The sequence below is a fragment of the Cricetulus griseus genome, chromosome 5 (assembly GCF_003668045.3).
Source record: "Cricetulus griseus strain 17A/GY chromosome 5, alternate assembly CriGri-PICRH-1.0, whole genome shotgun sequence".
Taxonomy (NCBI): Eukaryota; Metazoa; Chordata; class Mammalia; order Rodentia; family Cricetidae; genus Cricetulus; species Cricetulus griseus.
This window is the reverse complement of record NC_048598.1, coordinates 183,268,564-183,295,644: the sequence shown is the minus strand read 5'-3', so window position 1 is coordinate 183,295,644 and position 27,081 is coordinate 183,268,564. Positions and strand designations below refer to the sequence as shown.

Here is a 27,081-nt window from a genome sequence, read left to right as displayed (position 1 = left end):
GGCGCTCCCGACCTTCTGGATAACTGAAATTCCATTGGGGTCGGGTCAAGGGGAAGTCCACATGGATCAGTGGCTGTCGCCTGGAACCACTTTCTGGGCCTCAACAATAAGCTCCTTTTCTTTGGTAGTGGAGCGGATCTGAAGGAGCAGTTGCCCCAGGCAGGCTGGAGAGTAAATATAACAGAGTCCAATAGGTTAATAAGACCCCCCGGGCTCTCAGAAAAAGGGGGATTCTGGTTTTTCCTCATTGCCTTGACCATCCAGCAGGCCTATCACATGAAAGGGAAGGGCAGTGGCATCTGCCTCACAGGCAGAAGCTTCCTGGAAGCATTCATTCAATCTTCCCTGGTCATTGTGAGAGAGACTTGGGATGGGTTCAGCCTCCCCAGGGGCATCCATGGAGCAGAGGGAAGGTATGCGTGGGGACAGATGTTCTTCCTCTGGTACCCCTTGGAGAATGGGGGGGCGTGTCAGGATCTTTGGGGATGTCCTTGGTGTTCCCCAAGACAAATACTTTTGAAGACCAGATGGTGGTAAGTAGGGTTTTCAACCAAGATGGGTATGTGTGTGTGTCCATGATCAGGTTCTCCTAGATGCTAAAGTAGGGAACCTGGTCCATAGATGTCATCTTTAGCCCTACTAATGATAGGTTAAAAGTGCCCTCTCAACAGGGCGTTGGTGGCGCACGCCTTTAATCCCAGCACTCGGGAGGTAGAGGCAGGTGGATCTCTGTGAGTTCGAGACCAGCCTGGTTTACAAGAGCTAGTTCCAAGATAGCTTCCATAAGCCACAGAGAAACCCTGTCTCAACTCCCCCCAAAACAAAAACAACAAAACAAAAAACAACAACAACAACAAAAAACAAACCAACAACAACAAAACAAAAATAAAAGTGCCCTCTCCTGGGGTCTGGAGAGCTGGCTCAGAGGTTAAGAGCTCTTTCAGAGTTCTTGAGTTCAATTCCCAGCAACCACATGGTGGTTCACAACCATCTGTAATGAGATCTGGTGCCCTCTTCTGGCCTGCAGGCATATACACAAGGAGAACAGTGTATACATAATAAATAAATTCTTTTTTTTTTTGGATACAGCGTTTCTCTGTGTAGCTTTGGAACCTGTTTTGGAACTTGCTCTGGAGACCAGGCTAGCCTTGAACTCAGAGATCTGCCTGCCTCTGCCTCCCAAGTGCTGGGTCTAAAGGCATGTGTCATTATCACCTGGCCTAATAAATAAATCTTAAAAAAAAAAAGTGCCCTTGAAAGACCCCAGAAGAGGTACTTTCACAGAAGGAGACCCGTACCCAGGAATCAGCGAGACCACGAACTTGGATGCAAACAGCAAGAGGCTTTATTGGATACACGGGTACCCGGGACGACTTAGCTTCTGTGAGGCCAAGCGCACCGAGCCAAGGGAGAGGGGTCCTTATATAGCAAAAAGCATAGTACAGAAGCGAAAAGCATAGTTACAGGGACTCTATTGGACAATTCAAATGAGGCACAGAGTTATTTCAGGTTAGCAAGTTCTCAAGGTCTGGTAATCAGACGAAGCTGACTTGGCTCTATCTTGGGTACACAGTGGTTACAACAGACCCGGTAGTTCCTCCCTCCGCGTCCAGATGGCTGACCACAGATATCCTGTGTGGCAAACAAGTAGTCATAACGCCCTGACCTTCTATTCTCAGAAACGGTTCTGGGTGGTCTTGGTCTGTAATTTAGCTAGCCCAAGAGAGAGAGAGAGAGAGCTTAAGGGGCAGTGGTCTTTCATTCCCCCATTTCTCTTGTAACTGAATGGAATCTTTCATTCAGAGGTCTCTGGATATTCTGGATCTATTTGCTTTAGCTGGTGGTATTGTTGAGTTAAGACTAAGGCCTGTATGACAGATAGTCGTTCTCTGATGAATTGAGTCATCTTATTTAGAATGCAGGTACCAAATATAAGGATTAAAAATAGAATAATCAGAGGTCCCATGAGAATGGATATAAGGGTAATGAACCAGGGGGACTTAGCGAACCATCCTTCGAACCATCCCTGTTGAGACTCAAATAGTTGTTGCCTCTGCTTAAGTCTTTCTCTAAGTTTGGCCATGCTGTCCCTAACTATTCCTGTGTGGTCTGCATAAAAGCAGCATTCTTCCTTGAGGGCAGCACATAGTCCCCGTTCCTGTAGAAATAATAAATCTAACTCTCGTCTGTTCTGCAGGACTACCTCAGAGAGTGATGTTAAGGATTTCTCGAGTGCGCTGACTGACTCTTCTAGGGCCTGGATATCTGTATGCATGGCTTGTTGTAGAAGTTTGAAATAACTAGTTTCCTGTAAGGCAACCGTACTGGTCCCTCTTCCAGCTGCTATACCCCCCATTGTTATTCCTCCTAATAATAGGGCCACGGTTAAGGACATTGGCTCCCTCTGATGTCGGGTTGATTTCTCTAGTACGCTGTAAACATACTCAGGTTGGTGGTATGTGACTTTGGGCCAAAGTTCTGTCAATATACAAAAGTCAATGGTGGCATTGAGGACAGTGGTAGAGACGCAGGGTGTCAAACCAGTACTGCAAGCCCAATAAGTTCCATAAGGGGCAACAAGGTATCGGCTGTCTTGAGATAATGGCTCTGTTTGGTTACATAACTCTTGATGTGAGGGAGGAACCCTGCCTATGCATAGCCCCTTTCCTGAGACCTCAGACATTGTGAGCTTGTGCTGCATGGCAGCTCCACAACTGGTAGGCGCTGAGGTCTGGTTAGAGTAGTTGCCCAGTACTGCTACGCCTTCATAATATGGGGGCCGGGAAACTAGGCATAGCCAGCATTCCTGAGTCTTGTTGGGGTCTGAGGAATTGAGGGCCAAGTAAGCCCCTTGTATTAGTTCAAGTAATCTGTCCCTTGTCCCTGGATATGGGGAGGTGGGGGTGTGAACTGGAGTCGTAAGAGTAAGGGTGGCAGTATTGGATGAGGGTGTTGATGAGGGTGGGAGATGGGATAGAGGCCTATGGGGCCGAGACCCATGAGGCTTGGTGGGGGGTTTCTGGTCTGCCAGAACTGGGTTTGGGCCCATGGTTTTGGTGATAGTTTTTACTTTGAGTCTAATTTTAAAGATGGCCCCCCGGTCTGGTCCCGACAGGTACCAGCGAAGGCCCCAAGCATATCCGTTCTGCCATTCTGTTGCTTTCTTACCCTCATCCGTAAAGGAAATAAGGAGAGGCATAGAGGTGGTGCCGGTGGAGCCCTTTTGCCATCCTCTGGTTACTTGAATCTTGTCCCATGAGGATGAAGGCTTCCAGTAAGCATCCCCTGTTGTTTCACATCCCCAAGTGGCACAGAAAAACTGTTCATAACCCCCACAAGTCTGAGTCTTCTTCCAGGCCCGTCCGTCTCTGGGACAGACATAAAAGTCACTACCCGACAGTTGGTCTTTGGCCTGTTGACTGCTACATCCAGGAGTGGTGTCTCTCGAACTTTGGAGTGACCTGCGAAATCGTGGCAAATCGTTTTCGTTGCTACAAGCCTTAGGGTAACAGTGTGAGATGTCCCAGGTGTCTAGACCAGCGACCAAGTCACAGAAATCGGGTGTCAATGTAGGCCACCATACACCGAGGGCATGGTTTTTGGTGGTCTCATAAATGACCTCCCCTGACTGGGAAAGTACCTGCCAGGTTAACGCATGAATGGTATAGGGGCTGGTTGCTACATGGGGGATAAACAGACAAACAATCAATAGGAGGGTGTACGAGAGAGTCTTATCTTTAAAGGATTTTGAGTGCAGTGCGCAGTCCATTCCGATGCAGTGGCTGAATCGGTGGGTCGGGCTGGCTTTACATGAGAAGCATGTATCCAAGCTGCAATGCTGTCTACTTTGAGTGCGGTGGGGGTGGTAAGCAAAACGATGTAGGGTCCCTTCCAGCGGGGTTCGAGGTTCTTGGACTGGTGACGCCGGACCCAGACGGTGTCCCCGATCTGGTAGGAATGGGGAATGGTAGGATGGTCCCTCTGGTCTTTATAAGCTTGAGCAAGGGGTTTCCAGACCTCCCGTTGTACAAGTTGGAGGGCCTGTAAATGAGCTTGGAGAGAAGGGGAGTTAGCAAAATCTGAGAAATCTTGATCAAGGAAGTTAATGATAGGGGTAGATACTCCATGCAGGATCTCAAAAGGTGTGAGCCCATGTGGCCCAGGGGTATTGCGAGCGCGGTAGAGTGCTAGGGGGAGTAGGAGGACCCAGTCTCTAGTGCCAGTTGCAAGCGACAATTTTGTTAAAGTCTCCTTAATTGTTCTATTCATCCTTTCTACCTGTCCTGAACTTTGGGGTCTATAAGCACAATGTAATTTCCAATCAATCCCCAACAAGGTGGCCACTGACTGACTTACCTGGGAGACGAAGGCGGGCCCATTGTCTGTTCCCAGTACCTGAGGCATCCCATAACGGGGAAAGATTTCTTCAAGCAATTTCTTAGTAACGATCTTGGCTGTTTCATGTTTAGTAGGGAAGGCTTCAACCCATCCTGAAAAGGTGTCTATAAAAACTAATAGATACTTGTATCCATATTTACCTGGTTTAATCTCAGTGAAATCTATCTCCCAATGTGTTCCGGGCCGGTAGCCTCTGACCCGGTTCCCGGGAGGAAGCTTCAGTCTGGATGCGTTGACTCGGGCGCACGCATCACATTGTTCAGTTACCTGTTTTAGAATGTTATTCTTCCCCAAAAGGAAATTGAATTCCTCTTCTCGCTCGAGGAGTTCTCGCATCTTCTTGGAGCTCAGATGTGTCATCTTATGTAAAAATGTCACTAGGTACTTGGTTACCCGTTAGGGGATGATAGTCTTTCCTTCATAAGTCCAATCCCCGTTTGATTCCTTGGTGGCTCCCAATTTCTCTAGGGTCTGGATGTCTCTTTGTTCTTAGTCCCATGAGGAGGAGGGACGGTCGTTGGTGGGCTCTAGAGCCAGGAGGTTAGTGGTTTCTGTGGCCAGGGCCGCCTCTTGGGCGGCCAAATCTGCCCTTCGATTGCCCCTCGCTTCAAGAGAATCCCCTTTTTGATGTCCGGGGCAATGTATGATACTTAAGGTGGAGGGCAGATGAAGAGCTCTTAGGAGAGCGAGGATTTCCTCCTTATTCTTAATGTCCTTCCCTTCTGAGGTAAGCTACCCCCTCCGTCTGTAAATTTCTCCATGTATGTGGGCAGTGGCGAAGGCATAACGACTGTCTGTGTACACGGTGAGCCTCTTACCTTCTGCCAACTTTAGAGCTTGCGTGAGTGCAATGAGCTCCGCCCTCTGCGCGGAGGTTCCGGGAGGGAGTGCCTGGGCCCAGACGACCTGATCCTCTGAGGTGACCGCTGCACCAGCCCTCCGTTCTCCTTGATGCAAAAAGCTGCTTCCATCCATGAACCAGATGTGGTCCGGGCTGGGTAGAGGCTGGTCAGTTAGGTCGGGTCTTGTCCCATGGGCCTCAGCCAGTACCTGCAAACAATCATGAGCCTCGGGCTCCCCAGGGAGGGGGGGCAAGGTGGCTGGGTTCAGAGTCACCAAAGGGCCGAAGTGGACCCGGTCTTTGTCCAACAGCATAGTCTGGTAATGAGTCATTCGGGCATTAGTGAGCCATCTGTCTGGAGGCTGTCTGATGACTGCCTCAACCGCATGAGGGGCATGTATGGTCAAAGGCTGCCCCAAGGTTAGTTTGTGAGAGTCTTTTACTAACAAGGCTATGGCGGCAATCATTTGGAGGCAGGGTGGCCATCCCGATGCCACAGGATCCAATTTCTTGGAGAGGTATGCAGTGGGCCTTCTCCAAGGCCCCAGTTTTTGGGTGAGGACTCCCTTGGCATAGCCCTCTTTCTCATCTACAAAGAACTCAAATGGCTTAGCCAAGTCCGGTAGTCACAGGGCTGGTGATTCAAGGAGAGCCTTTTTGATGTTGGTGAAGGCTTTCTTTTGGGGCTCTTCCCATTTAAAAGCAATCCCTGGCCGAGTGAGGGGGTAGAGGGGAGCCGCCATTTCAGCAAACCCGGGGATCCATAGGCGGCAGAAACCTGCCGTTCCCAAGAACTCTCTTAGTTGGTGGGGATTTTGCGGGGTGGGAAGGTCTAAGATGGCTCACATACGGGCTTCCGTTAGCCATCGCAGTCCGTCCTCTATCTTGTATCCTAAATAGGTCACCTGCTTCTGACATATCTGGGACTTCTTGGCGGATGCTCGGTACCCTAGGCTCCCAAGAGTCTGGAGGAGGGCTTGAGTGCCCTCCTTACATTCCCCCTGGGTTTTGGCTGCCAGGAGGATGTCATCTACATATTGTAAGAGGATTAGAGCAGGGTACCGAACCTGGAATCCTGCCAGGTCCTGATGTAAAGCTTCATCAAAAAGGGTAGGGCTGTTCTTAAACCCTTGAGGTAACCTAGTCCAAGTTAGCTGCCCAGAGATTCCAAGGTCAGCGTCCTGCCATTCAAAGGCAAATATAGGCTGGCTGGTGGGATGCAGGTGGAGGCAGAAGAAGGCATCTTTAAGATCTAAGACTGTATACCAGGTATAGTCAGGTGGCAATCCGCTCAGCAAATTGTAAGGGTTAGGGACAGTAGGGTGTATGTCCTCTATCCTTTTATTGACTTCTCTCAGATCCTGCACTGGTCTATAGTCATTGGTTCCTGGCTTCCTAACGGGCAACAAGGGTGTATTCCAAGGAGATTTACAGGGCGTCAGAATCCCTTGTTCAAGTAACCTTTTAATATGTTTCCTTCGCGGGCCTCTTTAGGCATCGGGTACTGCTTGACAGATGCAGGAAGGGCGGCAGCTTTTAAGGTTACTATAATTGGGGCCTGGTTGCTGGCAAGGCCCATTCCGCCTGTCTCAGCCCAGGTTTGGGGAAATTCCGCGAGCCAGTGGTCAAGGGTTTCCTGGTTGCCCGAGTTAGTCTCTTTTTCATCGAGTCTATATTCATCTTCTATGGACATTGTCAAGATGGTAAGGGGAATTCCTTCTGGCCCTGTGACTTTGACTTTTGATTTCTCAAAGTGTATTTGAGCTTTTAGTTTGGTCAATAGATCCCGTCCTAGTAAAGGGTAGGGGCAATCGGGCACATGGAGGAAAGAGTGCATGACCTTACCGGTCGCGAGCTGGAGCTGCCGATCTGTGGTCCAACGGTACTGCTTTCCGCCTGTAGCCCCCTGTACCCATGCAGTCCGGTGACTCAGGGGTCCGGGTGACTGATTCAGAACGGAATGTTGTGCCCCTGTATCGACTAGGAAGGTGACCGGATGCCCCCCGACTCACAGTGTTATCCTGGGCTCAGGGGGGGGCTCCTGGCCCTGACTTCCCTAATCTTCTAGGTTTAGGAGGTTGGAGGTCCTGGGCCGTGGAGGCTTGGCCCGGGAGGTCTTCTTAGGGCATTCTCTTGCCCAATGTCCTTTTTCCTTGCAGTAAGCACATTGATCCCTGTCCAGGTGGGGCCCCCTTCTACCATCCCTCTGCCTATTCTGTCTCTGACCTGTCACTACTGTGGCCAATAGCCTGCTCATCTCTCTATTCCGCTTACGGTCTCTTGCAGCCTCTTTTTCCTCAGCTTCTTTTCTCAGTCTTTCCTCTCTCTCCTGGGTTTCCTTTCTCCAGCGTTCTTCTCTTTCTGTCTGTGTCTCTCTCTTATTAAAAATACATTCTGCTTCCTTCAACAAATCTTGGAGTGTATATCCCTGTAAATTTTCTAGCCTTTGAAGCTTGTTTCTTATGTCCGGGGCTGACTGCCAAATAAAGGACATAGAAACGCTGGTGGCCTGCCCTGGATCTTCCGGATCATAGGGAGTATACATTCTATATGCTCCTTTTAGTCTCTCTAGAAAAGTGGCGGGCGATTCCTCCGCCCCCTGTATCACCTGCTTTACCTGGGCCAAATTGGTGGGTCGGCGTCCTGCCCCCCGGAGACCCGCTACCAGCAACTGGCGATAGAGACGTAGATGGGTCCTACCTGCTTCAGTAGTAAAATCCCATTCAGGTCTTTCAAGAGGGCAAGCCGCATCGATTTCATTGGGCAGCTGGGTGGGCTGCCCGTTGGCTCCTGGGACATTCTTTCGTGCCTCTAGTAGAACGCGCTGTTTCTCCTTCGAGGTTAAGATAACCTGCAAAATCTGTTCACAATCATCCCAGGTGGGTTGGTGAGTTGTGAGGACCGATTCTATGAGAGATGTCAGCCTCACAGGGTCTGCAGAGAAGGAAGGATTGTTATTTTTCCAGTTATAGAGGTCGATGCTGAGAATGGCCAATACTGAGGTTGGCCACTCGGTCCAGTTCGGAGGGGCAGAGTGGTTGAATCTGGAGCGGGCTGCTCCCTGCGACCTCTCAGTCGGTGAGCCATTGGGGAAGGGTCAGGTGGGGGAGCTGAAGCCGTCTCTGCCGAGGCGGCGGGGGCCGCTTCTGCCTCTGGCGGGGGCGGCGAAGCCGGGTATGGCGGGGGTTCCTCAGTCAGTAAGTCAACCAACAGTTCTTCTCCCGGGGGAAGCACCTCAGGCGTCTTCTTCTCTTCAGCTTTAGCGTCTTTTACCGCTGTAGGGTAAAGGTTGGAATGGGGAGGAGGGTAGGGAGGAGTGGGTGTCGAGGGATTGGGAAGGGTAGGGGCCGAGGGAGTGGGTCGGCTGGAGCGGTTAGAGGGGGAAAGGAAGGAGGGGCCCTTGGGGTGTAAGAAAGGACGTACCCAGGGGGGAGGGTCCTGAACCAAGGCCTCCCAAGTGACTATGTATGCCACCTGGTCGGGATGCCCCTGTGGTCCAGGATCCATAGTCTTCTCTTTCACCTGAAATATAGTTTGGGGGTTAAAGGTACCATCTCGCGGCCAGCCCACGTCAAAGGTTGGCCATTCTGAGGAACAAAGAGTAATCCATTTGCGTTTATGCACATCAACAGACTGGTTATGAGCATAATCCTGCACATCTCTCCAGTGCGAGAGTGTTAGGGACAAAGGAGTGGTGACAGTTTGCCCCATAGTTTCTAGACCTAGGAGGACACAAATGATGGTTACAAGACAAAGACCGAGCAACACAGAACAGGCTTTTGCGGCGCGGTTTCGACACAAGGTCGAAAGTAAAACTTCAGATGGGGCCGAAGAAGGGGGCCTCCCTTCCTCGTCCCCGATGAGGATAGCAAATCCCTCAATCTGAGGGGCTTCCCCAAACAGATTGGGAAGATGCCTAGGCATCTACCCTAGTCAGAAAAAAGAAGTGAGCCCACTGAGGCTCTAGACGCTACCAGGACGTCTCCTGGAGCCGCGGTCGGGAGTCTGAACTCTTCAGTTTTTCCTCGGAGCCGCCAGATACAGATGTACGCAGCTGTGTACTACAGACGCAAGCGCAGTTCATAAGACGGATTCAGACAGACAGACAAGACAAGACAGACAAGACAGCGGATCCGCACAACGCTTACCTCCCAGACGTGGGTCGGTTGATCCCTGGGCGGGGGGTTTCGATCCCGGACGAGCCCCCAAATGAAAGACCCCCCAGAAGAGGTACTTTCACAGAAGGAGACCCGTACCCAGGAATCAGCGAGACCACGAACTTGGATGCAAACAGCAAGAGGCTTTATTGGATACACGGGTACCTGGGGCGACTTAGCTTCTGTGAGGCCAAGCACGCCGAACCAAGGGAGAGGGGTCCTTATATAGCAAAAAGCATAGTACAGAAGCGAAAAGCATAGTTACAGGGACTCTATTGGACAATTCAAATGAGGCACAGAGTTATTTCAGGTTAGCAAGTTCTCAAGGTCTGGTAATCAGACGAAGCTGACTTGGCTCTATCTTGGGTACACAGTGGTTACAACAGACCCGGCAGTTCCTCCCTCTGCGTCCAGATGGCTGACCACAGATATCCTGTGTGGCAAACAAGTAGTCATAACGCCCTGACCTTCTATTCTCAGAAATGGTTCTGGGTGGTCTTGGTCTCTTGGTCTGTAATTTAGCTAGCCCAAGAGAGAGAGAGAGAGCTTAAGGGGCAGGGGTCTTTCACCCTCTTTAGGTCAGTTGTTTGAAAGGCTGACCATTCCCATTAGCACAGGTTCCGAGCCGGACTGCCTTTAGGTGTTCCCATCCATCTTGTTGGCCTCGACCCCTCAAATCCTTAAAATGGTCAAGGGAAAGGCTCAGGGGAGTGGGAGGGTGGCTGGGCTTCTGGTCATTATTCCAGGGTATTCCAACCACAACAACAGGGCAAATTCAGGGACGCACACACAGTCACGGACAACACTGGTGGCTGAGTGCAAACTCTGAAATGGGATACCGGATTGATGGTTGGAAGTTGTGGCCTGCTCAATCTTTTTGGAGGGACTAAGGGGATCCAGTTCTCCTTGGAAAGACCTCCTGGCCCACTAGCAGAGTCCCTGTGGCCTACCCCATTCTCCCAGCCAGTGATCTTCCAGGATGTCTTAAATCTTAGCACTACACCTGACCATGAAGTAACAGATAAAACAAGCGGCCGCATATTTAACAGACAATCACAAAAAGACACTACACCAGACAATGTACCAGCACAGTGCACGAAAAAGAAAACTTTACTTATTGACTACCTCAAACATATAAACTAAATCAAACTCCTCAAATCAGATAAGTCAAATAAAATATTTTGAATCTTGTAAACCTCAGACACAAATCAAACCAACTGGAAAAGAGAGGCTCAGATACCTCAAATACATAAGCTCAGCTGGAAAAGAGAGGCTCTTTCAGCCAGCTTACACAAAATATGAACAAAACAAACAGCTGTATCAAGTACAAAGTCAAATACAACGAGGATCTACCCCCACCCCCCAAAAAGGACCCCAGGGTATCCCCAGTCTTCTGACTTGTGTTATAAAAAGAGCTTCATAGGTTAAATATAATACAGGTTTTACAAAATACAAAATTTTGCCTGTCCTCCCAAGATGTTATAGTGGATGGGTAGCAGGAGATACCTGCTTAAGTTCCCCAAGCCAAAAGAAGAAAAAAGAAAGTGGTTTACCTGTTAGTAGTTGGTGCCTGATGACTCAGTGGAGGGTAGTCATGGTGGGCTTGGGGTTTCCGACCAATGTACCAAATGTTACACCCAAAATCCAGAACCCAAATCACCAGGAGACTCGCTCTGATGCAAAAGCAAAGAGAGTATTTGAGTTAACTTAGACCCAGAGGGAAGTGGTTTTTACACAGGAAAATGCTTGGGGAATTCCAAGCCTGCAGGGTTGGAATCGGCTGCCTCTCTGGGCTAAGGTCCACAAAATGTCAAAGTATGTACCTAGGCTAGGCGTTACTACTAGCCTAGGCTTAAAGTCTATGGGGAGATGTGCCTCTAGACTAGTGGTTACTACTGCTTCACTATTTCCCTGGGCCAGAAAGATCACCCGCCTAGGTTAGAGATTACTACTACTTCCCTACTCAGGGATTGGTCAGTTTTTCCTGCTAAGGGATTAGCTGGTTTTGTGTTGGGCTCCGATTTCAGGAGCAAAGTGTTTTCTGTTGGCACTAGTTTCAGAGTTAGGGTGTTTTCCCCTGACTCTAGGTTCAGGGATAAAGTGTCACTCACACACACAGGAATACAGAGTGGCCGGCAGAAGACAGTTATAAATACTAGCCTCAGCTATGTACCAGTTTCAGAAAGGATCACTGCCATTTGGTTAGGAGTGTGTGTGTATGTATTGAACAGGTAATCCATTTCTTTCTACTCCTATTCCTGGATTATGTACTATAAAGTTAGTTGAGTTGGTATCAGAAATGTCAGAAGACTAAGTATTCTTCAAAGGATCTTGTCACCTATTCTGGGGGAAGGAATTGACTGGTTTTTGGTTGTCTGATGTTCTATCACATTAGGAAGAATTATGGTCTTATTATCTTTATTTGGAGATTAAGGATGACATAAAGAGATATGTTGGGAGCCAAGTTCACAAATGATTAAGTTTTATTGTCAATTTGACAGGGTTGAGATGCCTGGATGTGTCTGTGAGGACATGGCTAAAGAAGATGGGAATGTGGGGCACCAACTGAGGGGAAAGGCTCACCCCAAATGTGGGCAGTCTGTCCAACAGGAAACACAAGTGGAAGAAGAGAACACCAGCCAGCAAGCACAAACTCCACTCATCTTCAGCAAGTGTCTCTATTGCCGTGTGGACTCCCATCAGTGATTCCCAAGGAAAACCCAGGCCTGAATCTGGGATGTAACCATTGTTTTCTATACTTCCACCTTGTTTTTGAGGTAAGGGCTCTCATTTTGTTCCCGTGTCTCATAATCCAGACTAGCTGGCCCACAAATTTCTGGAGGATTCTCATGTCTCGGCATCCCACCTCACTACAGCAATGCCAGTATTACGGAAACGTGATCTGCGATGCTCTGTATGCTTCAAATATGTGTTGCTTTTATTCGTTGATGAATAAAGTTGTTTTGGTCAACGGCCAGGTAGAATATAGCCAGGTGGGAAATCTAAACAGAGTTACAGAGAGAATGAAGTCGAATCAAGGAGATGCCATGTAGCCACGAGGAAAGCAAGAGGTTAGGTAACAAGCCAAGAACCTCACTGGTAAAATACAGAATATTGGAAGGGGTAATTTATAAGACAGAGCTAGCCAGTAACAAGCCTGAGCCCTCAGCCAAGCGATTATATTTAATATTAGTCTCTGAGTGATTATTTCATAAGCTGCTGTGGGGATAGACAGGCAGGAGAGAAACTGGTCCAGTAGCACCAGGTGAGACTGAGAAAAATCTCCAACTACAGAAATGCCCAGGATTTGAGGCATTTTTCATGAGTTCTGGGCAATCTAAACTCAGATACTTAATTAGTACTTTTACCTGCAGAGCCATTCATTCAGGCCCCAAATGAATTCTTTAACCCTGCAATGGCTTTACCTGACCACACCATCCCTCTTGCTAATCTGCAATTACCGAGGTAATCACTCTCAGTGATCTTCATTATAAACAAAAACAACCCCCCCTAAAAACCAGTATCAATCTGGGTACCTGACAGACTAAAAAACAAGCAGACTACAGTGTTCATTCTAAATATATCATCTAACGGATCCTAATATATAATTTTAGAACCTTTTTGTTTGTTTTGCTTTTCAAGACAGGGTTTCTCTGTTTAACAGCCATGGCTGTCCTGGAACTATGTAGAACAGGCTCGTCTCAAACTCCATCTCTGCCTCCCAAGTGCTGGGATTAGAGGTGTGTTGCCACCACCCCAGGTGCAGAGCCTGTTTTTTTTTTTTTTTTAATTTTATCATGCTGCTTAATTGAGCAGTTACCTAGAAAGGCAAGAGTACAGATTTTTCTCCAGCATGGCTCCTAGAGACCATTTCACCCACTGCTCTGTTTGGCTGCTAGCCTCTTGTCTCTCTCTTCAGCAATGGTGAGGCGGGTTCTTCTTCCTCAGGGAAGAGAAATCCATGGTTTGTTCCCCTTGCCAATAACAAAAATGTTGGAAGGCCGGGTGGCAAAGCTATTGCTATTGGCATCTTTCACATGAACCACATCAAAACAACCAGGATGTCTCTCCTCTGTTGGTGACCACACCAGTTCTTCCCAAGTTAGCACCTCCGGTCACCATACACAGGTTACTGGTGTCAAACTTGATGAAGTCAGTTATTTTGCCTGTCTCCAAATCAATGTGAATGGTGTCATTCACCTAGACGAGGGGGATCAGGTTATTGAATAGTGTGAACATCACGGGTCACCAGATGTTGGATTCTTTTTGTGCCCACAAAGATCTTTCTCACTTTGCACAACTTGTACTTGGCCTCCTCAGGTGTAATATGATGAACAGCAAAGTGACCCTTGGTGTCACAGATCAGGCAGAAGTTCTCTCCAGTCTTGTCAATGTTGATGACATCCATAAATCCAGCAGGGTAGGTTATATCAGTCCTGACTTTTCCTGTACTCTTGCCTTTCTAGGTAACTGCTCAATTAAGCAGCATGGTAAAATTAAAAAAAAACACTCCTTTTTTTTTTTTTTTTTGAGACAGGGTTTCTCTGTGTAGCTTTGGAGTCTATCCTGGCACTCGCTCTGGAGACCAGGCTGGCCTCGAACTCACAGAGATCTGCCTGCCTCTGCCTCTGCCTCCTGAGTGCTGGGATTAAAGGCGTGCACCACCATCGCCCAGCCCTGCCATCAATCTTAATGAAGTGCCGCATGCAAATCGTTTTTACTTCATCTCCAGTCAAGGCATACTCAAGTCTGTTCCCTAGGAAAATGATCAGAGGCAGACGTTCCCTCACCTTGTGAGGGCCAGTGGATGGACGAGGAGCAAACACGCTGGTCAATTTATCCAGCATCCAATGTTTTGGAGCAGCTACACGATTCAGATGTTTCTTGGGACCACGAGCCATAGCTACTCTGGGAATGCAAAGAACACAGAAAGGTTCTTTTTTTGGTTTTTTGAGACAGGGTTTCTCTGTGGCTTTGGAGGCTGTCCTGGAATTAGCTCTTGTAGACCAGGCTGGTCTCAAACTCACAGAGATCCACCTGCCTCTGCCTCCCGAGTGCTGGGATTAAAGGCATACGCCACCACCGCCCGGCTTTTTTTTTTTTTTTAAGGTTTTATTTATTATGTATACACTTTGCCAGCAGAGGGCACCAGATCTCATTCAAGGTGGTTGTGAGCCACCATGTGGTTGCTGGGAACTGAACTCAGGACCTCTGGAAGAACAGTCAGTGCTCTTAACCGCTGAGCCATCTTTCCAGCCCAGAACCGGTTGTTAATAGGACCATTATAAGTAAAGGAATATCAGAGAACTTTATTAAATCTACAAAATATATTTTTAGCTTTCAGTATTTTTAAAGACTATATACTTAATTGATCTAACACCCTCTTTTGGCCTCTGTGGGCAACTGCACATAAGTGGTATACACTCTTACACAGGCACACAAATATATACATAAAAATTTTAGGCCGGGCGTTGGTGGAGCACGCCTTTAGTCCCAGCACTCAGGAGGCAGAGGCAGGCGGATCTCTGTGAGTTTGAGACCAGCCTGGTCTACAAGAGCTAGTTCCAGGACAGCCCCAAAAGCCATCAAAAAACCAAACCAAACCAAACCAAACCAAACAAGTAATTTTAAAAAGCTGGGGTTTGAGTCTGATGGCCAACACTTGGTTTCAGGCCACCACAGTGGAAATCTGAGCTGAGTGAGGTGGAGGCCCACAATGCTGATGTGCTGTGCCTGGAATACTGAGACGGGAGTGACTTTGCTGGCTTCAGCCGGCCGGGACTGGCTCATCCATGCGTTAAATGTGGAGAAGAACTACAACCTGGAGCAGACCCTGGATGACCACACCTTGTCCATCACAGCCATTAAGTTTGCTGGCACCAGGGATGTCCAGATGATCAGCTGTGGGGCCAACAAGAGCATCTATCTACTTTTGAAGTGCCCAGCAGACCTCGGATGGGTTGCACTTTGTATCTGCTGTGTAACAGAGAAGACCATCTTGTATGGCATGGATGTCGACATCACACAGAAGTATGTGGCTATGCCTGCCAGGACCGCAATGTGAGGGTCTACAACACAGTGTGTGGGAAACAGAAGTGCTACAAGGGTTCCCAGGGAGATGAGGGGTTCCTGTTGAAGGTCCCTGTAGACACCTCAGGCACCTACCTGGACACAAACGCTCTGACAAAAGCATCTGGGTGACTGACTTTTACTCGGTGAGTGTTTTGCCAAGAAAATGTCACTGGCATGAAGTTCACCTATGACTGCCGTCACTTGATCATAGTATCTGGAGACAGCCCTCCCCAAGCCCTGCAGAACAGACAGAAGATAAGATGGCCGAGGCATGTGACCCAGAGCTCTTTCATGGATCAGGGGCAGACATAAAGTTCTCAGAGGCTGACAACCATTTCTTCAATCCCGGCTGAGCATCTCCACCCAGTTTCCACTCATGCCTCCAGAAGATCCTTGGCCTTCCTCCCTAGCTGCCCCTGTACCTTATGAAGTCTCCAGAGGTCAAGCCTGTAGGCCAAGGGGGTGGCAAGCCCAGAACAGGGTCCCTGAGAGCAGGTACTGGCTACATGTCCTCAGATAGGACCAATGCCCTCTCTGGGCAGAGGCTGAGGAGACTCCAGGGGCCTTGTGTCCCTTCTTCCTTGGTGCCATCCACAGACAGGAAGCATCCAACACCCATACCTGTACCTACCACAGGCCTGGATCACAGTGTCTGTGCCCTATCTACAACAACTAGCTCACATGCCAAGATATCATGGAGTCATCTCTCGTGGGGACAGCGAGGACCCCATGACAGCTGAGCTATCCAGGCCACTTCACAAACCCTTATCCAAGGGAGAACTGGCTTCCATGGGCCATCCTCACCACAGAGACACTCATTTCTAGCATTGATGGTCAAGATCCTGCCATGCCTTTCTGGGGTAACCAAGAGGCCCAAACCAGTCTGAAGATTTTTTTTTTTTTTTGGAGACAGGGTTTCTCTGTGGCTTTGGAGGCCGTACTGGAACTAGCTCTTGTAGACCAGGCTGGTCTCAAACTCACAGAAATCCACCTGTCTCTCCTCCCCAGTGCTGGGATAACCTTGAACTCTTGATCCTCCTTCCTCGACCTCCAGGGTTGGGATTACACATGTGGGCAATCCTGCAGGATTAAGTATTTACTTTTCGTGGTGAAACAGTTAAAACCTGTAAGAGCAAGGTAAACTGGGGAGGATGGAGTTAACTCCATTCTCATAAAAAGCCACCCTGAGAAATTCCTGGCACACGGCTGATTCAGCTCCAGCCAAGGAACCATAAACAGTTCCAAGGAGCACCCAAACTGTGCCCACCCCACTCAAAATGACCCCATCCAGGTGGTCAGGCAATGACTAATTTTAGTAAATAACATCTTCTTGACACAACTGTCCTTGTGGGCAACTGTTAGTAACAGTTTTGAAATTCGCCTAGGCCCCGTCAATGAATCCAAAGATCACCTACTCTTACCCAATCAGGAACAGCCAAGGCATGTACCACCCTGCTTGTGTTTTTTTTCCTTTATAAACCCTTTACAATTGAGGCCAGGCACTCTTTTCCTGCAGCTGCTGTACCAGTTTGCTGGACAGGGTCCCTGCCGAGGCTTGTAAATGAATATTAAACCTTTTGTGTTTGCATAAGTGAGTTGGCTCCTTGGTGGTCCTTTTTGGGGATCTCACAAACTTGGCATAACAAACTGACTTTCTTATCAACTTCCAAAATATGCTATCTTATTATAATTGAATACTAGCCTGTACAAAAGAGCCCTTGGACTTATTCATATTAACTGAAATTGAATTTGACCAACATCTGTCAACCTCCACCTCCTTACTCCCTGCTAACCACCTCAGGTCTAGAAAGGAATTTTTAACGTTTTCCACAAGATTTTAACATTTTGTGAAAAACAATCACACTTTATTCATTCATTCTTTTATTGATTTGAGAGACAGGGTCTCTCTGTGCAGCTCTTGCTGTCCTGTGCAGATGAGGCTGGTCTCAAACTCACAGACATACACCTGCCTTTGCCTCCTGAGCGCTAGGATTAGAAGTGTACCCCAACCTGCCCAGATGATTTTCATTTTTTATGAGTCTGTGTATTTTATGCATGCAGAGCCAGAAGAGGACAGATAATTCCCTGTAACAACAAGTCTTTCCGCCAAGCTGCCCGAGCCTTGCTGCCAAGTGGGCGTTTTCTGCCAGGCTACCCGAGTTACGCCCGCCGCCATGTCAAGGTCCCAAATAACACATAGAGACTTATATTAGTACAATGCTGCTTGGCCAATGACTAGGATTTCTTATCTGCTAGCTCAGTCTTAATTATCATAAATCTATATATTTTATAAGACTTAACTTATGTAGGACGCCTTCTTCCACTGGCGTCCTCATCCCCGGATCACATGATGGCTCAGAGCAGAGAGCAGGAGGAAGAGTGAAAGGGACGCCTTCCTTCTTGCCCTTGCTTAAATGAGTCTCCTTGCTATGTCACTTCCTGCCTGGATCACCACTTCTTTACTACATTTCCCAGAATCCTCCTTGATTCCTAGTCCCGCCTAACTTGCTGCCTCATTGGCCAAACAGTACTTTATTTATCATCCAATAAGACAAACACATACACAGAAGCACTTCCCCCATCCATTCCCTGCAACTGGAGTTGAAGAAGGGTTGTCAGCTGCCATGTGACGTTAGGACTCAAACTGGTTCCTCTGAAAGACCAGCAAGTACTCTTAACCACCGAGCCACCTTTCCAGCCCTGGTTGCTGTTTTTAGACTGTGTCTTGCTATGTAGCACAGGTTGGCATTGAACTTTATCTTCCTTTCTTCTTCTTTTTGGGACAGGGTATCTCTGTGTAGCTATCCTAGACCTCACAAGAGACACTGCTGACTCTTCCTCGCAAGTGCTGGAATTATTTCTTTTTAAAGAGGGGGTCTAAAGTAGCCCAGGCTGGTTTCTCAACTGACTACATTGCTGAGGCAGTCCTTGAACTCCTGATCCTCCTAAGTACTAGTATTACAGATATGTGCCACCATGATTGAGTGGCCTTGAGTTCTCCATCTTCCTTTGTCAGTGTCTGGGAATGAGGGCATACCAAGAGTATGCTACCATGACTGGGGAAAAAAAAAGTACACAATAAAATCTTAATATAAATCTTAAGGCATGAGGGCTGGAGAGATGGCTCAGGGGTTAAGAGCACTAGCAGCTCTTCCAGAGGTTATGAGTTCAATTCCCAGCAACCACATGATGGCTCACAACCATCTAAAATGACATCTGGTGCTCTCTTCTGGTGTATAGGCAAAACATGCAGATAGAACACTGTATATATATATATATAATAAATAAATAAAATTAAAAAAAACTTAAGGCATACTGATCTTAATTTTCTTTTTTTAAAATTTATTTATTTATTTATTTAATTTATTTATTATGTATAAAGTGTTCTGCCTGCATATATTCCTGCAGGTCAGAAGAGGGCACCAGATCTCATTAGAGATGGTTGTGAGCCACCATATGGTTGCTGGAAATTGAACTCAAGAACTCTGGAAGATCTCCTAACCTGAGCAATCTCTCCAGCCCCAATTTTCTTTCTTTCTTTCCTCTTTTTTTTTAAAATAATTCATTTTTATTTCACATGCATTGGTGTTTTGTATGCCTGCTTGTCTGTGTGAAGGTGTCAGATCTTGGGAGTTACAGACAAGTTTTGAGCTGCCATATGGGTGCTGGGAATTGAACCCTGGTCCTCTGGAAGAGCAGTCAGTGATGAGCCATCTCCCTCCACCCCCCAACCCCAGAACAGGGTTTAACTATGTGGCCCTGAGGGGTCTGGAACTCTTTGTGTAGACCAGGCTGGCCTTGACATCTGTTTGCCTCTCTCTCCTATGTGCTGAGATTAAGGCATTAGCATCAAGTCCAGTGATATATTGGTCTTATGAGCAATTGAATATTATGGTTGAAGGTCAACAAAAATGAATTTTGTCTCAGTTTCTGTTTGCTGAAGTTTCCCCTCCCAAAGTGTATTTTCCCTTATGAACTAGAAAACCCAACTGAATACATTTTAGATAATTTAGGCTGTTATTTATTCCTCAAAATGTCCATTATAAATACCTGTTTTTGGTTCAAAAAAATACAGCCATGGGAAATTGGGATTGCCCATTACATATGCCCTAGTTTTTTTGTTTTGGTTAGAGACAGGGTTTCTCTGTGGCTTTGGAGGCTGTCCTGGAACTTGTTCTTGTAGACCAGGCTGGTCTCAAACTCACAGAGATCCCCTTGCTTCTGCCTCCTGAGTGCTCGATTAAAGGCGTGAGCCACCACTGCCTGGCATACCCTAGTATTTTTTTAAGAGTTCTGATTCATATTTGTATTTTGGAAAAAGACAAATAACAAAATGAAATTTAAGGTATATTCTAGAGATGCATTAAGAATTTTATTTATTTTTTTAAGATTTTATTTATTTATTAAGTATACAGTATTCTCCCTGCATATATCCCTGCAGGCCAGAAGAGGGCACCAGATCTCATTACAGGTGGTTGTGAGCCACCATGTGGTTTCTGGGAATTGAACTCAGGACCTCTGGAAGAGCAGCCAGTGCTTTTAACCTCCCTCCGAGCCATCTCCCCAGCCCCATATCAAGGATTTTAAACCAGGTGTGTGGATCATGCCTTTAATCTCAGCACTTGGGTGGCAAGAGGCAGGTGGATTCCTGAGATGGATGCCAGGACAGTCAGGAATATTTAGTGAGACACAGTCTCCTCAAAGAAGAGTTAACTCGTTATTTAAAAAATAAATAAATAAAAGGATTTTATTGTAGTGCTATTTTTTTTGGTCAGCTACAAAGTGTTAGTGTTACACTCATTTTTCACCATTGGCAGTTCTGCTGTTTATATACTTGCTCTCTACTGCATAAAACGTTTATGATTTAAATTTCTTTACAAAGCTCCTGCTTTTTTACAGTTACTTTTTGTGAGCTGGAGTCTTGCTCCGTGAGCTAGGCTAGCTTCCAACATCTGGGCTCGGGTATTCCTTGGGTCTGGAACTACAGGTGCCCACCACTGTACTGGGCTCGCTCCACCTTCTACTCTACAGACACGACTTTCCAGGGATGGTTCATTCTTCGTGTAACCCTGCCCCCCCCCCCCATTCTAGAACCCTATTATAACGTTTCTTATTTTAAAAGCGTCCGTATCCCAGTGCACATACCCAGAAATGGATACACCAAATGGCGATCGCTTAATGCTACTTTAACTTGTGCGCTTGTCCTTAAGTGTTTAGACTGTGTACAGAATACTCGCACTTTACGGTTCTCCTAGCAAACAACTTCAAGTTCCATCTGAGGCTTTGGAAAACTGATTAGCTTTACCTTTGTAAGGCACAGATTCAGTGTCTAGCTCCCGAAGCTATGGGCCGTGACCCTCGCCCCAACACAACCTAGCGTCTCAAGCAGCAGCCAGTGCTCACCCCAGTCAGGTTTCAGGTGAGGCTTGAGAACGCAAGCCCTGCGTAGTTACGCTCTTCTCCCCACCCCGCTCTCACTCGCACGAGCAAAAAAACAAAACCGCGAGGGGCAACGAAACCCACTCCTGCTGTCCCTGCTGCCAAACGGCCTCTGGGAGGCCCCGACGGCTCCCACCGCGACTGCGTGCGTCCCCGCCAGCCCCGGAGGGGGGGGAGAGCCGGGCGCAGCGGGGTCGCCCAGGTCCGCACACCGCGCTGCTGCTCCGCTCGGCTCGGGCTCCGCCCTCCCTCGGCTTCTCCGGCCCGGGGGCGTCGCAGAGCGCCGCGGACTCACCTCGCCTTAGGGACGAACGCCTGAGCCCAGCCCGCCGCGCGCGCTTCCACAAGCGGGGAGCCTGCGCTCGCCACGCGGTACCGAGCCCGCCAAGGGAGCGCACGAGCGAGCGAGCGAGCGTGCGTGCGTGCGTGCGTGCGTGCTTAGTCGCCCCGCCCCCGTGTGTGTGTGTGTGGGGGGGGTGGGGGCTGGCTCTCGGGTGGGCGGGGCCGCGGAGAAGGGGGTGGGGGGCGGAGCCCGAGCGTCCGGGGACGGCGCCTGCGCGGTGGGCGTGATCCGGGCACTTAGGGCAGGATGAACGCTGCTTTCCAAGATGGCGACGGAGGGAGGAGGGAAGGAGATGAACGAGATTAAGACCCAATTCACCACCCGGGAAGGTCTGTACAAGCTGCTGCCGCACTCGGAGTACAGCCGGCCCAACCGGGTGCCCTTCAACTCGCAGGGATCCAACCCTGTCCGCGTCTCCTTCGTAAACCTCAACGACCAGTCTGGCAACGGCGACCGCCTCTGCTTCAATGTGGGCCGGGAGCTCTACTTCTATATCTACAAGGGGGTCCGCAAGGTACCGACCCGGGCGTCACCGGGGGCTCGCCGGCGGCGCGGGCCGCGGCCGGGGTCACCGGCACTTTGGAGTGGGCCGGCCGGCAACTCCGCTGGGGCAGCCCGGAGGAGAGAGGCGGGAGGGAGGCGCGCCGGGGCTCCGCAGGGGAGGGGGCTCCGGGGCCGCGGCGCCGCGAGTCCCCGCGAGTCCCCGGGAGCCGCCGGAGCCGCCGGGAGCCGCCGGCCGCCTCCCCGGTCGGGTCCGTCAGGTGCCGACGCTGCCCGGGCGCGGGCCTGCCGGTCCCCCGGAAGAGGTGCGGCGGCCGCCTTAGGTGGCCTCGCTCCCCGGGCGGCTCGGCTCGGCTCGGCTCGCAGAGGTCCGTAAGGCGGAACCGGGGCAGGGAGGCGGAGGACTTGGAGACTGGGTCAGAGAGGACCGGCTCGGCACGCAGGGCTGCTCCACCTGCTGCCGCACTGACACTTCCTGGGAGCGAGCCTCTCTCTCTTCTCGTGGTGTCAACACTGTTTCCAAAACCCTTCCCGGCAGGACCGCTGGCTGTCGCCGTCCCCGCCTCGGGAGCCTTCTCCCGAAAGGTTGGCGGGCGGGCGGCCGGCCGGCCGGCGAGGGTCATTCTGTCCCCCCGAGGCGAGAGAGGGCTGGGCGCTCACACTTGGGAGGTTGCAGGGATGTCTTGACAAGTGTTGTGAGTGTGTGAGCGTGCCTAGATTTATCTTGTCCAACGAGTCAGGCTGTGTCCCAAACAGGGAGGGAGATGCCTGAAATGCTACTTTACAGCAGCCAGCCAAGAACTTAACAGTAATTCCGTGAAGCATGTCATCGTGTTTGAAAATGTCTGGTTAAAAGCAGCAGTTTATTGCCGCACCCCCCCCCCCAATTGGCAATGTAACCATGTTCTGAGAATTGCTTGTTTTTTTTAACTTTTGACTGTTGAGTGAGGAAATGAATGTATGTACCCATAGTACCTTGGACGGAATGTGACAAGGTGATGAAAGATTAACTTATAAATGTTCAGTCACTGGGAAAAATAAATCTTCCATGTTGAGGAGTGCACACTACCAAGGATTAATATATCCAAAGTTGGTGTTTTTTTTTTCTTTGTAATGCATGGTTATGAGAACATGGAAGGAGATAATTGTATGCAAAAGCAGTGTGTTGCTTCTTTGGCCCAGGGTTTGTGTTTAGTCAGTGTACTATGGCTATGGTGCTGGAAGGTTTTGAAAGTAGCCGGTTGACTCCTCATGCTTGGGATTGGGAAAGTATGTCGTGGTTTGTAGTGTAGGAGCTGAAGTTTTAGTGTTACCTTCCAACTTTGTTACTGACTCACTGGTGATCTTGGATACTTTTGAAGCTTTTCTTTGCATTTCTTTAAAAAGGGAGGGTTGCAGTGCATGTTGTAATTCATGATATAATAGCTGTCATGGCCGTTAAGAGCCCTGACACACTCAGTAGATGTAAACTGTAGTGGCAGCATTAAGAGTAACTGTCAAAAAAGAAGCTGGCATCTCAACATTTCCCCCTCCGAGTACCAGAGTATTCAGGTTTTTCTCTGGAAATAATTTTTAAGACTTTGTTATCAAAACATATTTAGGGACTGGAGTGATGGCTCAGTGGTTAAGAACTGGCACTGCTCTTGCAGAGGACGACCCGAGTTCAGCTCTGGGGAAGCTGAGGTCCTTTTCTGGGTTCTGAGTACCCACTTACAGCACACACACATAACTTTAAAAAAATAAAATAAACCTTAGAAAAGTTATAATTAGATCCTACTGTGGTTGTGCACACCTGCAATCGTAGCACTCAAATTGTGATTTTTGCGGCCAGCCAGGACTATAATTAGCAAGTTCAAGGCCAGCCTGGGCTACAGTTAACAAGTTTGAGGCAAACATGGGCTATATAGTTAGTGGGACCCTACCTCTAAACCCAGGTGGATCTCTCTGGGTTCAAGGCCAGCCTGGCCCACATAGAGTTCCAGGCTGGTTAGGGCTACATAAGAGCCTATCTCAAAAACCAAAAACACCCTCCCAAACCAAAACCAATCAAACAAAAACGATGATGTAAAAATATGACAAGCTTAAAAGTTAAATTCACAGGGCCTGGAAGATGGCTCAGTAGTCTAGAGTACCTCGTGTTCTTCAGAGCCCAGCTCGCAGCTCAAAACTCCTGTCATCACTGCTCCAGCATATTCAGAGTCCTTTTCAAACCTCTTGTGCACCTGCATATTGTGGCATTCACACATGTATAAGTAATAAGATAAGGTTTAAAAAGTGGAATTCACCCACATTAATCATTACTACTTTAGGTATTACTTCCTTTGTGTCCCCTCCCCCTGCAATGTCGGGTGCGGGCAGAACCCCGGGCTCTGGCGTGTTAGGCAACTGCTCCCTCACTGTGTTACACATCCAGCTCTGAAAGGCTTTTTTGGATCATTCTCTTAACAGACTTCATCTGCATTTAGTAGGTCTGGCTTGCATAGCTAAAGACCATTTGTTTAGCAATATCCTTATGATGGTGTTCTAACAGCTTTTAAAAACTACACTAAAACATTCTTTAAAACAAGTCTGAAATACTGCCACATGCCTTTAGTCATAGAATTTGGGAAGCAGAGGCAGGCGGATATCTTGAGTTCGAGACCAGCCTGGTCTACAAAGTTCCAGGACAGCCAGGGCTACACAGAGAAACCCTGTCTCCAAAAAAAAAAAAAAAAAAAAGTCAAAAGTCTGAAATACATAAGTTGCCTTTACCTGGGTGATTTGAGTGCTTTGGTACTTTGGTGTGTGTATGTGTAAAATTTTATGTATCTTATACATTTGTACTTTGTGGCAGATATTTAAACTCTTGTAATTGTTGCAGATGAAGTTTTTCTTTTCATCAGTTAGTTTGTACTTATCGTCATTTCTGAATATAAGTGATTTTTTTGTTTGATAAGGTCTCAAACAGACCAGGTTGGCCTTGAACTTGTCAAGTAGCAGAGGATAATCTTGAACTCCTGATTCTTTTTGCATCTACCTTTCAAGTACTAGGACTATAAATGCCAGAAGATGGTGAATTTTTTTTTTTTTTGGTTCTGATTTTTGATTTTAAAATACAGCTAACAATTGCCCTGTATAGTGGCTTGGGAGGGTTGATAATTAGAGGCCACTCTTTACCATGTAACTGTATAGTGAGTTCCTGTCTCAACAAAAAGCAAACAAAATAATCAATTGTCTTCTGTTAGGAAGTCAGAATTTACTTTTAGGGTAAGTAGTAGAGGTGTGTGTGTGTGTGTGTGTGTGTGTGTGTGTGTGTGTGTGAGAGAGAGAGAGAGAGAGAGAGAGAGAGAGAGAGAGAGAGAGAGAGAGAGCTTCGCACACACTGGGGATCAACCCTAAGGCCCTCACAATGTGTTAGATACATCCCCCAGCCCAAGGCCCCAAGGTGTGTGAACTTATACAATTATTTGGATCACCTAGAAGCCCAGTTTGGGTGAGATTTACAACTAGATTAAACAAACAGGTGTAAAACAGGTAGTATTGAACCCAGGGCCTTAATGTATGCTGGGCAAATACTACTACTGAATTATCTTTTCTGTTTGTCCCCCAAATTATTATTTTTTTGAGACAAGGTCTTACTTGTATAGCCTAGGCTGACCTTGGTCTTGTGTTCTGCTGTACAGGTTCTGGGATTACAGGCATTCACGAACTAAGTGTATGTGTTCGCTTTCTTTAGTGGGGTCCTGAGGGACTGAAGTGTTTGGGAAGTAGTCTGACGCTGAGGAGTATAATATGGGCTCTTTTAAATGCTTAGAGGTCAAAGTCTAGCAGTAGATGGGACTTAGAGTATATATCCTTTCATCTCTCTCAGAGAACTAAGGCTAGAGAAAAGACAGAAACATTTATTAGCCTTTTTCATTAAAGGAAAAGGAAGCACATATGCAGAAAAGAATTGCTTTAGACAAATCACACTTTTTTTTTGTTGGGTTTTGTTTTGTTTTGTTTTGAGACAGGTTTTCTCTGGCTGTCCTGGAGCTTGCTTTGTAGTCTGGGCTGGCCTTGATCTCATAGAGATAAGCATGTCTCTGCCTCCCTAGTGCTGGGATTAAAGGCGTGTGCTATCACACCTGGCCTGAGTAATCAGGCTTTTAAATCCAAGGGTACCATATGTACAGTTACCCCAGCATTGGGTTACACATTGTCTTGTTGAGTTTTTTTTTTTCTTTCTCTCTCTCTCTCTCTCTCTCTCTCTCTCTCTCTCTCTCTCTTTTTTTTCTCATAGGGTCTCACTATGTAGCTCAGGCTGGCCTGGAACTCACAGATCCCGTTGCCTCTGCCTCCCCACCCCCCACAGTGTTGGGTTTAAAGGCAGGTACTAGCATGCCAGGACTTAACTAAATCTGTGTCATCCTTATGAGGAAAATGGAAGCACCTGTTCACATCAAAGAAATCCATCTCCCTCCTTTCCTCCTTCCCTCCTTCCCTTCCTCCCTCCATCCCTTCTCTCTCTTTCCCTCTCTCCCCCTCCCTCCCTCTCTCTCTCCCTCTTTCTCTGAGAACTCACATTATAGACCAGGCTGGCCTCAGAGAGGGAGATTTCTTCTGTGCTGAGATGAAGTTTGTGACTCTGTTTTGATCAGCTGAAGACAGCATAAACAAACATCAGTATTATACTATACTAATCATTTCAAAGAAATTTGAATGACTACCATGATACTAGTGATATTGAGCAGGATGCAGTGAGAGATGAGAAAGACGCCTCCCACAGAACTTTGAACTGCTAGCTTTTAAATATTTTATGACTTATTTTATCATTAAAGATTGTTTTAGGAAAAAGATGCCCAGGCCCTTTTATTTTGTGGAGACTGTTTTTACATAAATGTGAATGGTCTCTTTTTGAGATCTCAGTTTACCCATCACTTCCCCCACAAACCCTTACGTGAGTTCTCTGGTTAGATCAGTTCCCCTTCACATGTTCTCACAGTGCCCTGCACTGTACCTTCCTGATATTTTTCTCAGTTTCAATACCCTGTGAGAATGAGTCTTCTGCAGACAGAGCTTCCTTGCAGCAGATTTGGCTTTTCCTGATTGAGGCAGGACCTTTGCTGCTGTATTTTGAGTTGAATGACTCAAAAAAAGCTGTCTACCCATGTTATACATTCAAACGATTTCCAAGAAGCTGAAAAGCATCCAAGTTTGGGTCTAAAAGTAACATGGGTAATTTTTAGTGGTATGTATGTATGTATGTATGTATGTATGTATGTTTGTTTGTTTGTTTGTTTGGTTTTTTTGAGCCAGGGTTTCTCTGTAACTTTGGAGACTGCCCTAGAACTTATTCTGTAGACCTGGCT

The 27,081-nt window shown here is 47.8% G+C and overlaps 3 protein-coding genes and 1 pseudogene across 10 annotated transcripts in view; 2 read left to right on the top strand and 2 right to left on the bottom strand.

The window, feature by feature from the left end:
• Positions 1–1,810: 1,810 nt before the first annotated feature.
• Positions 1,811–12,834, bottom strand: LOC113835832 (retrovirus-related Env polyprotein from Fv-4 locus-like). Its single transcript, XM_027416754.2, has 5 exons — positions 12,822–12,834; positions 10,950–10,973; positions 8,663–8,761; positions 7,940–8,173; positions 1,811–4,052 (listed from the first exon to the last, which is right to left on the bottom strand). The coding sequence occupies exons 1-5, from the start codon at positions 12,832–12,834 to the stop codon at positions 3,706–3,708; spliced, it is 717 nt and encodes a 238-aa protein (XP_027272555.2). The 3' UTR covers positions 1,811–3,705.
• A 334-nt stretch (positions 12,835–13,168) lies between these two features.
• Positions 13,169–14,297, bottom strand: LOC100755449 (annotated as a pseudogene).
• A 708-nt stretch (positions 14,298–15,005) lies between these two features.
• Positions 15,006–15,676, top strand: LOC113835824 (WD repeat-containing protein 62-like). The gene has a single exon (XM_035445387.1). The coding sequence runs from the start codon at positions 15,113–15,115 to the stop codon at positions 15,458–15,460; it is 348 nt and encodes a 115-aa protein (XP_035301278.1). The 5' UTR covers positions 15,006–15,112; the 3' UTR covers positions 15,461–15,676.
• Positions 15,677–21,463: 5,787 nt separating this feature from the next.
• The window catches only part of Wdr20 (WD repeat domain 20), a 58,664-nt gene continuing 53,046 nt past the window's right edge, over positions 21,464–27,081 (top strand). For 2 of the 8 annotated variants that reach the window (XM_027416604.2, XM_035445385.1), the window contains exon 1: positions 21,464–21,764. In XM_027416604.2, coding sequence (XP_027272405.1) covers positions 21,516–21,764 — 249 coding nt within the window. In that variant the 5' untranslated portion in view covers positions 21,464–21,515. The remainder of the gene's footprint in view (positions 21,765–27,081) is intronic. The other 6 variants (XM_027416598.2, XM_027416597.2, XM_027416601.2 and 3 more) reach the window with 5 other exon arrangements.

Excerpts from the sequence above, each read along its gene's own strand:
- LOC113835832 (XM_027416754.2), bottom strand. Across the intron at positions 8,174-8,662 it reads TTCAGGACCCTCCCCCCTGG|ACCCTGTGAGGCTGACATCT; the intron begins GTACGTCCTTTC and ends CCTTCTCTGCAG. Across the intron at positions 4,053-7,939 it reads GGATTTTACTACTGAAGCAG|CTCATTTACAGGCCCTCCAA; the intron begins GTAGGACCCATC and ends CTTCTCTCCAAG.
- LOC113835824 (XM_035445387.1), top strand. The coding sequence starts at position 15,113 with ATGCTGATGTGCTGTGCCTGGAATACTGAGACGGGAGTGACTTTGCTG.